The sequence below is a fragment of the Mustela nigripes genome, chromosome 3 (assembly GCF_022355385.1).
Source record: "Mustela nigripes isolate SB6536 chromosome 3, MUSNIG.SB6536, whole genome shotgun sequence".
Classification (NCBI taxonomy): domain Eukaryota; kingdom Metazoa; phylum Chordata; class Mammalia; order Carnivora; family Mustelidae; genus Mustela; species Mustela nigripes.
In genome coordinates, this window is record NC_081559.1 from 127,381,921 (window position 1) to 127,393,912 (window position 11,992).

At 45.3% G+C, this 11,992-nt stretch overlaps 1 protein-coding gene across 9 annotated transcripts in view; it reads left to right on the forward strand.

Moving 5' to 3' along the window:
* Window positions 1-11,241, forward strand: part of CHD7 (chromodomain helicase DNA binding protein 7) — a 186,685-nt gene extending 175,444 nt beyond the window's left edge. For 8 of the 9 annotated variants that reach the window (XM_059394627.1, XM_059394625.1, XM_059394626.1 and 5 more), the window contains 6 exons: window positions 1,066-1,293; window positions 1,512-1,955; window positions 5,491-5,712; window positions 7,627-7,767; window positions 7,992-8,096; window positions 9,320-11,241. In XM_059394627.1, coding sequence (XP_059250610.1) covers window positions 1,066-1,293; window positions 1,512-1,955; window positions 5,491-5,712; window positions 7,627-7,767; window positions 7,992-8,096; window positions 9,320-10,243 — 2,064 coding nt within the window. In that variant the 3' untranslated portion in view covers window positions 10,244-11,241. The remainder of the gene's footprint in view (window positions 1-1,065; window positions 1,294-1,511; window positions 1,956-5,490; window positions 5,713-7,626; window positions 7,768-7,991; window positions 8,097-9,319) is intronic. The other variant, XM_059394630.1, reaches the window with a different exon arrangement.
* Window positions 11,242-11,992: the final 751 nt, after the last annotated feature.

Here is an 11,992-nt window from a genome sequence, read left to right on the forward strand (position 1 = left end):
ACTTTTTAAAATGTGTGTTTTAATGTTTTTAAATCCCAGACAGAGCTTCCAGATTTAAGACATCTCCATAGGTTTGGAAACCCATTGTCTTCCTAACGTGGGAGAGGGTGGGTTAGTGACCCATTTGCTCCAGTACATTACAAGATAATTCCAAATGTAGTTATCTGTAACCAAAAGCAAAATGGAAATTACTTTTTTGGCTAACTAGCGCAATTTTATAATAAATCCCTATGTAATTTGGGTCTGCTTTTCAGGGTGGGGATATAATCATCCTAATCACCATAACAGGGCTGTCTGGTTTAAAACAAGCAGCACAAAAACAAGCTTCAGTTGACTCCTCCTGAGGCTGCTCTTCCATAGTGAGCAGAGTGTTCTCTCAAAGACATTTTTTCCTCCCTGTACCCTGTTAGGCTGATCTCCCTCATTGAGTACAGAAGGGAGTTTCCCAGATCAGTCAAAAGGTCTATCGTAGCAGACACTTTTAATCTATGGAATCTGGGACTAAGAGCTGTAATTAGAAATTTTTAATGTACACGCTTCAATGAAATTTGAAGTGAAAATAGGTGGGGACTGCAAATTGACATTCATTAGGTGTTCCTCGGTTGGTGCCCGTTTCGTAATGCTGAACTTTATTAATAGTGACGCTAACGATGTCCCACTTCCTGGGACAGACTGCGATCCAGCCCGTGGATTTGTAGCACCAGAGCGTCCAGAAGCTAGATGCAGGGCTCCATTGTTGTCTGCTGGTGTTCGCCAACAGTGCTCTCGCCTGAATAAAAGTGACTTTTGAAGTATTTTAGAGGTGGCTATGTGATGTGCTCCAGTGCTCAAATTTTAAAAAGAGTGAGTTTTCTGTGTTGGGGCCCCCTTCAGGACCTTCCACCAGAGCAGAGCAGGTTCTGCGGATTCTGGTTACTCAGTCGCTTCTTTGTTTTCTTTTTACCTTTTGCCCATGGATTGACTTTTAAACCTCTTATGTACTTTAGCATCTTGATGGAAATATTTATCCGGTAATTTTCACCAGGTCTTCATTACAACAACGTGTGACTTTCCTTCTCCCTCCAGGACCGAGTAATGATAAACCGATTAGACAACATCTGTGAAGCAGTGCTGAAAGGCAAATGGCCAGTAAACAGGCGCCAGATGTTTGATTTCCAGGGCCTCATCCCTGGTTACACTCCACCCACCATGGACAGCCCCCTGCAGAAGAGGAGCTTTGCCGAGCTCTCCATGGTCGGCCAAGCTAGCATCAGTGGCAGCGAGGACCTCACGACTTCCCCTCAGTTGTCCAAGGTATGTTTGTTTCGCCGCGTAAAGGCGAGCCGTCCAACTCTGGGAGCTCGCGGCTCACTGGTCCTCCCCGGAGTTAAGATAAGGCTGCCCTTTCCTTAGCTCTCTTCAGCAGTTACGAATGGTTAATTCCTGAAGCTTCTAGTTCTTTCTTTCTGAAATCCAGCCTGTGTATAGCAGATATAATTTGGGCTCATTATTTTGTTGGAATTTTTCAATAGGAAGACGCCCTAAACCTCTCCGTCCCTCGCCAGCGGAGGAGGAGGAGGAGAAAAATTGAAATCGAGGCCGAAAGAGCTGCCAAGCGGCGGAACCTCATGGAAATGGTTGCCCAGCTGCGGGAGTCTCAGGTGGTCTCAGAAAATGGACAAGAAAAAGTTGTAGATTTATCAAAGGCCTCAAGAGAGGCAGCAAGCTCTACCTCAAATTTTTCATCTCTTACTTCAAAGTTTATCTTGCCTAATGTCTCGACACCGGTGTCCGATGCCTTTAAGACTCAAATGGAGCTGCTCCAGGCAGGCCTGTCACGCACACCCACGAGGCATCTGCTTAACGGCTCCCTGGTGGATGGAGAGCCTCCTGTGAAGAGGAGGCGGGGAAGGAGGAAAAACGTGGAGGGTCTTGATCTGCTTTTCATGAGCCACAAACGGACGTCATTGAGTGCAGTAAGTTCAGGAGCTCACTCCCTTTGTGTCTGCCCACAGTGGCAGCCAGAGTCCTGCCATTCTGACGACGCCGGCCTGGGCTCCTCTCAGTGACTCAAGCTGGCTTCTTGCACTAAAGAGATAGGATCACAATGTACAGTCATGGTTTTGAACTGAAAATATGTGTTGAGCATTGATACAGATCACTCAGCCTGAACCAAATGTAGCTTGAGGATTTATTCCTCCCAAGATCCTAATATATTGATTACTCTCGGAAGAGTAGCCCAAAACAAAAACGTGTTCTTCTGAGCCTATAATTGTTATCTCTGAATTCCTGAGGCGGAAAAAGCTTCTGCTCTTAGAAATAATGTTGTTTGGAGCCTGGCATCTATTAGATTAGTATAAATATTTAGTTTCAGACTCAAGATTTGTGTTCAGATACAAAGCTAGTGATCGCTAATTCTCCTACCTCCGTACGTGTAGCTGTTCTATAAAATCTCAGCTGAATAAAGATCTGTGCTAGTTTAGGTTTGTATGAAATGTATGTGCCGATGGATTTTGACATTTTCTTTCTCAATTCAAAGGACATGAGAGCAGTGCAATCAAAGGAACTCTCTTCCCTAGTCTTCTTCAACCATGCTGCCTAAAAATGCACTGCCCGCTTAAGGATGAGGGTTTTACCCCCAGAGAACCTGCTTACGTGTGCTCTCTTTCTAAAAGACGCGTTAGTACTGGGTATCCTAAGCCTTATTGATTTGGAACCCGAATCAGCCTAACGGTGCCGGAGCTTGTTTGTGTGTGAGCCGCTGGCATTCCAGGAACACTGGGCCTGTTCCCTGCGGATCACAGTTTGCGAAGCGGTGAAATTTGAAACCGAGAAGAAGGCGACATTTGTTTCAGCATTTTTTACTTTTTCCATCCCTCTTCTTACTGCCTCTGTGCTATTTCTTGAAACCTCCAGAAAGTTTAATGACCTAAGTAAGGGGAGTAAAAGTGTGGTCGAGGTAAAGTTTAGGAATGACAAAATGGCACTCACTGGAATTTGCTCTCCGGTGGGGTCTGAGGGAAATAGAAGCGTCTCGGTAATTAAAGGTTAATTTTCAGGATTCGTTACCATGCACCAAATCGTAATAATGTTTCTTTTTTGTGGAGCATATGATTCCTTTTAGAATCTTATAAAAATACACCTTGTAATGGATCAGCTGTGACTGCTTATTCTGTAAGTTAAAAGTGCGGTTCCAAGGTGTGTGGTCCCCCGCATTGTACCACTAGTGATTAATTAGCCTCTGTACAGGAATCCACCAGAACACATCAAACCACTTTGATAGATTTTGTTCCCTGAAATTCCTTCCTCCATAAGCATCAACAAGTTAGTGAGTTTCTGCATCTCATGCGTTTGTTTACTCTTGGGTTTCATATTTGAATCCCAGCACAAAGCTGTCTGTGGTTCAGGCATCAGGAATTAACAGTGTGAGCCAGGTGCTGTTTTCCTATTGTAATTATAGATCCTGTATTAAACTGCAGGCTGATTTTGCTCATTTTACACATTTTAAGTCATCCTAAAGAACATACTGATGTTTCTCTTTTTCTAAAGTCATATGAGCTACCCAGCCCGAAACTCCTAGTAGAGGTTAGAAGATGTATTTTTGTTGTTGTTGTTCATTTTACTGTCAGATGTTAGAACTTAGGGATTACTCAGTGGATATTGTGGATAGTTGTGTGCGTACACATACAATACAAGGTAAATGCCGATTAATCTATAGATAAACGGAGTACTGAAGAGGTGTAAAGGTCAGCAGAGTTACTTGTATGGACTGGGACAAATCCTAAAATCTTGTATTATGTCAGAACTTGGACTAGAGACCATTTTGCATTGCCAGGAAAAAGTAAGGGCGCAGTCATCATACTGCGGCAATACACCTGGGAACATGGTGGAGGTGGTTCTTTTGGGTCTGGCCCCGCCCCCACCCCCAAGGACAGGGATGTGAAGAATAAAGGTCTAGCAAGAGCTCGCCCTAGAGAACTCAGTGTTGAAGTTGAGTGACAGATAAATAGTGACGTCCCATAGCTGGGAGGCATGCCTGGAGTACTTTGGGAGCCCAAAGGAAGAATGGAAATGAAGGGAAGAGGATATGGGGAGGCACAGATCAGGAAGTTGCCTTAGACACGGCCCTCCTTTGGTTGACTTTTGAAGATTGTATAGGAGTTGGTCCTTTGAAAAGAGGTAGCAGGGAGAATGTATGCAAAGGGACAGGAGACAGAGAGAGACTTCCACGTCTGCTGAACTGACAGTCACTGGCAGCCCGGGAATCTGATGAGGAGATCAGGTTTGACAGTAGCAGGCTGGGACACAAGGTACGATGTAAATCAGGGAGGTTCTCGATTGCCATCCAAAGGACTTGGATTTTATCCTGAAGGTGAGGGGGATTCAATTATCAAAAGCCTTTAAACAGTTGATTTGGTTTTGACCTAGGAAGAGTGCATTTTAGAAACCTGACTCCGAAGTAGCAGTGATGGAAGTCAGAGTCCAGAAGGGTGGGAGTAGGATCGGGGAGACTGTTTAGGAGTACTGCAGTGACATGGGGCCGGGGCGGCGATGAAGAAGGCCTGAACCGAAGTCAGAGCCATGGGAATGGACAGATGGGCTGCCAGAAAAGAAGTCTGGTGGTTGGAGTAACAGTTTGTGGCCCGCCGGCTGGACTTCAGATCGACGCGGTATTTTCAGGGTTGCCAGACGGACCTGCCACAAACGTTGTAGCCAGTAAGATCGTATGGTTCAGAGAGTTCTGTGTACAGGTTGGCTGTGGGAACATTCCTTTAATTATAACTTCTTGGAGCACCCGGGTGGCTCAGTCAGTTAAGTGCCCCACTCTAAATTAGGGTTCAGATCATGATCTCAGGGTCATGAGACTGAGGCCCCATGCTAAGCTCTGTGCTCAGGAGAAAATCTACTTGAGATTCTCCTTCTCCCCATATACCCCTCCACTCGCACATGCTTTCACTCTAAATAAAAATAAATTTTAAAAGCTGGGGGAGGGGGGGTGGGGCGCCTGGGTGGCTCAATTGATTAAGCGTTTGCCTTCGGCTCACGTCATGATCCCAGGGTTCTGGGATCGAGCCCCACATCAGGCTCCCTGCTTGAAGCACATGTACTCTCTATCTCTTTCAAATAAATAAATAAACAAGTAAATATAATTTATTTAATGAGGTTATCCCGAGAGCCCCGAGAGAGATTGAGAGGGTACCTTCCATGCATGTCCAGCTCAGACTACGCTGTCCATGGCCTAGTGGCTTGCTTAAGGTTTCAAATATGGAGCATTGATGGACTGTGAATTTCCTACCTAATTACCAGTTCTACAGTGTGGAGAATAATATTAAAGTTTCATCTTCTAATTTAATAGCTATTCCAAAACTGAGATTGTTTCAACTAACTTTTTTCCCTTTTTGGCCCAAGATCCATTATGCTAGGATAGTGTTTTCTTGTGGTAAGAGGTCAGGCATTTTTGGAATCTTTCTTCATATGAGAAGAATTGAGACCCCTGTCAACTTTCTGCAGGAGGACGCTGAGGTGACCAAAGCTTTCGAAGAAGATATAGAGACCCCGCCTACAGGAAACATTCCTTCTCCTGGACAGCTGGACCCAGACATGCGGATCCCTGTGATAAATCTTGAAGATGGGACTAGGCTGGTGGGGGAGGACGCTCCTAAAAATAAGGACTTAGTTGAATGGCTGAAGCTGCATCCTTCCTACACTGTTGATATGCCAAGTTACGTACCAGTAAGTACCCTAGAGTTCAGGCGGGAGGAGTCCTGCCCCAGAGTTCAGTCAGGAGGAGTCCTGCGTGGACAGCCCTTGCAGCTCTTCTGCACAACGCAGAGGAGATCCCTGGTCCCTCTGCCTTTTGCTTAAATGTCTCCTTACTGCGGACATTTTCCAGTTTCTGTCACTGTGTATCTTACGTTCGAGAAACTAGCTTCAGAGCTGATGGGCAGGTTTGTAGTTTGTTGAAGATGCCTGTTTTGCACTTTCTTTCCTTTCTCCTTCCACCAAATAAACATGATGTCATTGGTTATTCTTTCCATCACCTGGTTTCCAGGTGGTCTCACCAGGGGGGTGACACTCATGAATGCACTTTTTTTTTTTTTTTTTAAAGATTTTATTTATCTGACAGAGAGAGAGAGATCACAAGGAGGCAGAGAGGCAGAGAGAGAGAGAGGGAGGGGAAGTAGGCTCCTCGCTGAGCAGAGAGCCCAGTGCGGGGCTTGATCCCAGGACCCTGAGATCATGACCTGAGCTGAAGGCAGAGGCTTAACCCACTGAGCCACCCAGGCGCCCCTCATGAATGCACTCTTAATTGGTGTCCAGACCAGGTCTGAGCAGCACAGAATACTGTGAAGCTTGTTACTTGTAGAAATTTGACTAGCTAATACAGCCAAGACTTCATTAGCTTCTTCTTTTTTTTTTTTTAAACAACTCCTACTTATGTCCTACATTAAACGGTATCTGTAGATGATTCCATCCTGTAAACTGCTTGCTAGCTGGCAATGCAAATCTTTTACTCCCTGTATACCAAGTGACTGTTTTTTTGTTTTTAAACTTAAGTGTAGGGGGTTCTCTGTGGGGGGCGGTCTGCCTTTGGCTCAGGTCATGATTCCAGGGTTCTGGGATCGAGCCCAGAGTAGGGCTCCCTGCTCAGCACCCTGCTCAGTGGGGAGTGTGCTTCTCCCACCTCTCTGCCATTACCCCTTGCTTGTGCTCACTCTCTTTCTCTTGTCAAATAAATAATAATCTTATTAAAAAAAAAAAAGAAGAAGAAGAAGAACCAAAACTGTAAGTGTAAGATTCAACATTTTATTTTGTTGAGTTCAGCTTTAGTTGAGTTCTTGCCTCTCAGAACGTCCCCTCCTGTGTAGGTCTTTTTACCTGTTGCCTCTCAGGTACAGTCTCATAGACGGGACATCATCTCCGTATTTGTCCAAGTCACTGAGTAGAAATTAGTTAGCAAAGGTCCTTGAGAAAGTTTCTTTTGAAAAAACCATGACTTGGGGGTGCCTGGGTGGCTGAGTCACTAAGTATCTGCCTTTGGCTCAGGTCATGATCCCAGAGACCTGGGATCAAGCCTCACGTTGGGCTCCCTGCTTGGCAGAGAGCCTGCTTCTCCCTCTCCCACTCCCCCTGCTTATGTTCCTTCTCTTGCTGTATCTCTCTCTGTCAGATAATAAATAAAATGTTTTTAAAAAATACCATGACTTGGTTAAAAAAGATATGAACATAAAAATACCATGGCTTGGTTAAGCATTGGAAGAAAAGACTTTAAGCGGGGTTATTGGTAGACAAAAGGAAAAGCAAATACTCAGCTTAGGTGATTGTTGAGTTCCTCAGTGTACAAAGAGAAAAATAGTTTTTCCTTTTAAAGAAAAGTGTGGTTTCTAATAACTAAAATGATTGCTGAAACTTCTATAGCTATTAAAAATGGCTTGACTGAGGGTTCCTGGCTGGCTCAGTAGGTAGAACATGTGACTCTTGATCTCAGGGTTATGAGTTCGAGCCCCACGCTGGGTGTAGAGCGTACTTGAAAAAAAAAAAAAAAGCTGCTTGACTATATTCTCTTTGTCATTTATGCAGGAAAGTAATTACTAAATACATTTTTACTAAATCCGTATTTTGGGTTTGTTTGGGGGTTTTTTGCAGAAGAATGCGGATGTACTGTTTTCCTCATTTCAGAAACCGAAACAGAAACGACATAGATGTCGAAACCCTAATAAATTGGATATAAACACTTTGACAGGAGAAGAAAGGGTTCCTGTTGTCAATAAACGAAATGGAAAGAAGGTGAACGTTTGGGAAAGGGAGTTGATCTCCATATGATTTCTTATCCCGGAAAGAAGCATTTCATCCTGACATGTTTTTAAGGAAGAACAATAATGTTTCTTCTAGAATATCTGTATATGATGTGTGTGTGTGTGTGTGTGTGTGTGTGTGTGTGTGTGTAGGTGGGGTGGGGAGCAGGGGGGATATATGTGCTTTTAGATCATTTTCCAAATGCCTCTCCCCAGATGGGTGGAGCTATGGCACCTCCAATGAAGGACCTGCCCAGGTGGCTGGAAGAGAACCCTGAATTTGCAGTTGCCCCAGACTGGACTGAGATAGTGAAGCAGTCTGTAAGTACGCACTGTGTTTCTGTCGGGAGAGGTTTCTGTACAAAACTGTTGTCCTGAGCTTTTCTTTCTTTTCTGTCGACCATCAATTTTTCTATTATAATTTATTCATAGCTTAAAAGAATTGACATAATACATCCTCATTTCTTATATCAGTATATCATTAATCTGAGGTAGATTCTTTGGATGGCTCTGATTTTAAAGGATTATATAGAAATACACGTTCATAGTCTTGAAGGTAAACCTCGTTAAGAGCCCACCTGTGGGATGGAATTCATGGTGGTTGAGATCATTAAGATTAACTGGGACTTTTTTAAAATTTTAAAATAAAGAATACAACTTTGCCTAAAATTTTTTTCCACTTCAACGTCTTTTTAAGATTAAGTGGTCAATGTCCTGATTTCTTCCTGTTTATTTTTTTAAGATATATAGTAAGACTTCTTATTTTTCTTTTGTGTGTAGTTCTATCAGTCTTAATACACGTACTTTCTCGAACCACCACCACAACCAAAATACAGACCGTTCCACCACCCTCCCCCACCCCACGTTCCCTCATACTACACACCCCCACTCCCAACCCCACCCCTGGCCCCCCACCACTGCTGATCTGGTCTCCATCCAAAGTTTTGTCTTTTTGAGGGTGTCCTATTAGCAGAAGCATGAATTCTGTGACCTTCGTAGGATGACTTCGCGTTGAGTTTTATCCACGTGGGTTGCACGTGTCAGGAATTTGTCCTTCCAGTGCCTGTGCCTGCCCCTGGGTGTGGTAGGCCATCACCCAGAGCAGGACGGCTGGGTGGTTTTCAGACTTGGGCAAATGGGGGTACAGCTGCTAAAAACATTTGTTTTGGGGTGACCGTAGTTATTGTCTCTCCAGGGTAGATCTAGTACGCTGTAATTTCAGTTAATGTTCCCAGCATCTCATAAAACGTCATGACGTTTTATTGTTCCTGGAGTTCTGGATGCTGGTAGCTTGACATCTCCCTCACCGGTAGAGTAGACTTTAACAGTTTTTCTGCAGTCCTGCATAATTCAGTGAGTTCACATAGTGCAGAGAGATAGACTTTTTGCTTTCCTGAGTTTGGCCAGAGTGCTCCTAGAAGGGGACAAGTCGCTGCCGCCCTTGCATCCAGAGTTCTGCTTTCATGCATCAAGAGGGCCTGTCAGGGGATCGCGGTCTCGCCGGCCGCCCTTATAGCCACTGTTTGCCTGTCCGTTTGCTTCAGGGTTTCGTTCCCGAGTCGATGTTTGACCGGCTCCTCACCGGCCCCGTGGTGCGGGGGGAAGGAGCCAGCAGGCGAGGACGGAGGCCCAAGAGCGAGATCGCCAGGGCGGCGGCGGCGGCGGCCGCGGCGGCGGCGGCCTCCACGTCGGGCATCAACCCTCTGCTGGTGAACAGCCTGTTTGCTGGGATGGACCTCACGAGCCTGCAGAACCTACAGAACCTGCAGTCTCTCCAGCTGGCGGGCCTCATGGGCTTCCCCCCGGGACTGGCCACGGCGGCCGCGGCCGGAGGCGACGCGAAGAACCCCGCGGCCGTGCTGCCGCTGATGCTGCCGGGCGTGGCCGGCCTGCCCAACGTGTTCGGCCTGGGCGGGCTGCTCAACAGCCCCCTGCCCGCCGCGGCCGGCAACGCCACGCCGGCGCCGGGCCAGGGGGAGCCGGAGGACGGCGCCTCCCAGGCCGAGGAGAAGGGCACCGAGAACGAGGACGAGAACAAAGACTCCGAGAAAAGCACAGACGCTGTTTCGGCCACTGACTCCGCGAACGGCTCTGTTGGTGCTGCTACTGCCCCGGCCGGACTGCCCTCCAACCCGCTCGCCTTCAACCCTTTCCTCCTGTCCACCATGGCGCCAGGCCTCTTCTACCCGTCCATGTTTCTACCTCCAGGACTGGGGGGATTGACACTGCCTGGGTTCCCCGCGTTAGCAGGACTCCAGAACGCCGTGGGCTCCGGCGAGGAAAAGGCCCCGGACAAGGCCGAGGGGGCCGCCTTCCAGGAGGAGGAGAACCTGGAAGGCAGCGACGCCGAGGAGAACCTGGACAAGACTGCGGAGTCCTCCGTCTTCGAAGACGAAATAGCACAGGGTGAAGAGCTGGACTCGCTGGACGGGGGGGACGAACTAGAAAACCATGAAAATGATGAATAACCAGTTCCAGTTCCAGTTAAAGTGTTTAAAACTTTTGACAAGTGGTAGTCCTACTGTTTACACTCACAGTTAATGTTCATACCTAGTTTTATAAGCTGTTCTGTAACATAGTGTAGCAAAAAAAAAAAAAAAAGAAAAAAAAGTCCAAGTCATGTTATACAGGTGTGTCAAAAGGTATCTTGGTCATTAAGTATTGTGCAGTGCATTATTTATTATCCCTAGGAGAGATGAAATTTGAGAGGTGATCATGTCTTTTTAAGGAAACTTACATAATGCTCTGCTTTTTTTTTTTCCTTTTCCTTTTGGTACCATTGGTATTATAATAAAGAGCAATTTGTAACTGAGTGGCACTAATGGAAGGAAGTGCTGCTCAAAGGAAGTATGAAGTTATATATTTAATTTTTTAATTTTAATTTTTTTTTTTTTTTTTTTTTTTTTTGCTGTGAAGGTCAAGATGAAATTTACCATACATATCATACTTGCTCATTGGTTTCCCTTTTGACTGTATGGGGGTTCCCACCCTTGCGCATCCACACACATCCATACACTCTGACAATCTCCACGTTAGTGTGAACGTCTCTGTCCCGAGGCGCAGCAATAATAAGGCAGCTGTTGAATGTGAAGGGTCCCTTTGGAAATTAACCTACTGGGAGGGTTTTCTTGCCAGACAGAACTACAGTTCCATTGTCTCGTGGTCTTGTAATGCACTGGTATAAACAAAATAAATAGATGAATAAATAAAGAGTGAGAGAAGAAAGAATCAGGTACCTTTTTTAAATTAAAGGACTTTGTTACTTTAGCCACAAAGCTAAAACAGCATTACCTCAGCTCTAAACTAGCCTTGAAGTTTACAGACATGACTTTGTAAATGTATTGTTTTTCTTTGTTGTGATGTCCTTTTATTTTTTTCTTTGAAAACTGCTATCATGTAAGATAAAATGTAAATTGCTGCCAACTGTAGTAATGATGCTTTTAATAAAAGTGACCCATGATATGCAGAGATGTAATTAGAGAATGTAGTGTGTAGGGGAACTGGTGTTCACTCTATTTTTTTGTATTCGCAATAGATGCAAATACAGCACTCTGGCCTTTGTACAGTTTCTTGATATATCCTCTTATGCTAGATTAGCTGTTAGTAATACGCTAAACTGATTGTCTTCAGACGAGACAGGAAGAAAAACCTTAAATTACCTTCACATAATTCCACTCCAGATATCTCCGCAGAACCACACACAAAAACCTCCTATTACTCCCTCAAAAGGGCATCTGAGACTGAGAATACTTTAAAATGTGTGCAGCGTCTGATAATGTGGTACACTAAAGAACAAAAGGGCAAAAGAAAAATGAGGCTTTAATAGGCAGAATATCTAGGTCATTTATCCTTGGTTAATGGGCAGAAAAACACAATGCCGGAGTGTCAGCAAGGGACACAAAGGCACTCTTGGTGTCCTGCAGACCAGTGCTTGATGCCAGAAACTGTGTGGAAAACCCATGTGGAATGAAAAGGGGCCCACTTAAGCTGCCGTGTGCGCACGCGTGCAGTCTGGGGAGCTGCTGATGTGTGCACCCCTTCGCGACCTCTGATATTTGAGGTTAAATATAATTTGAGAGCTACTGTTTTCACCTTTTATGTCACCTGACTGAACACAAAGCCGTTATTTCCGTGCAGCTGGAAACGGAGAGGAAGGGATGTGGATGGAGTTGTTGTGTGTGTGTCACCTCCGTCCACGCCCTGTACACACACACACA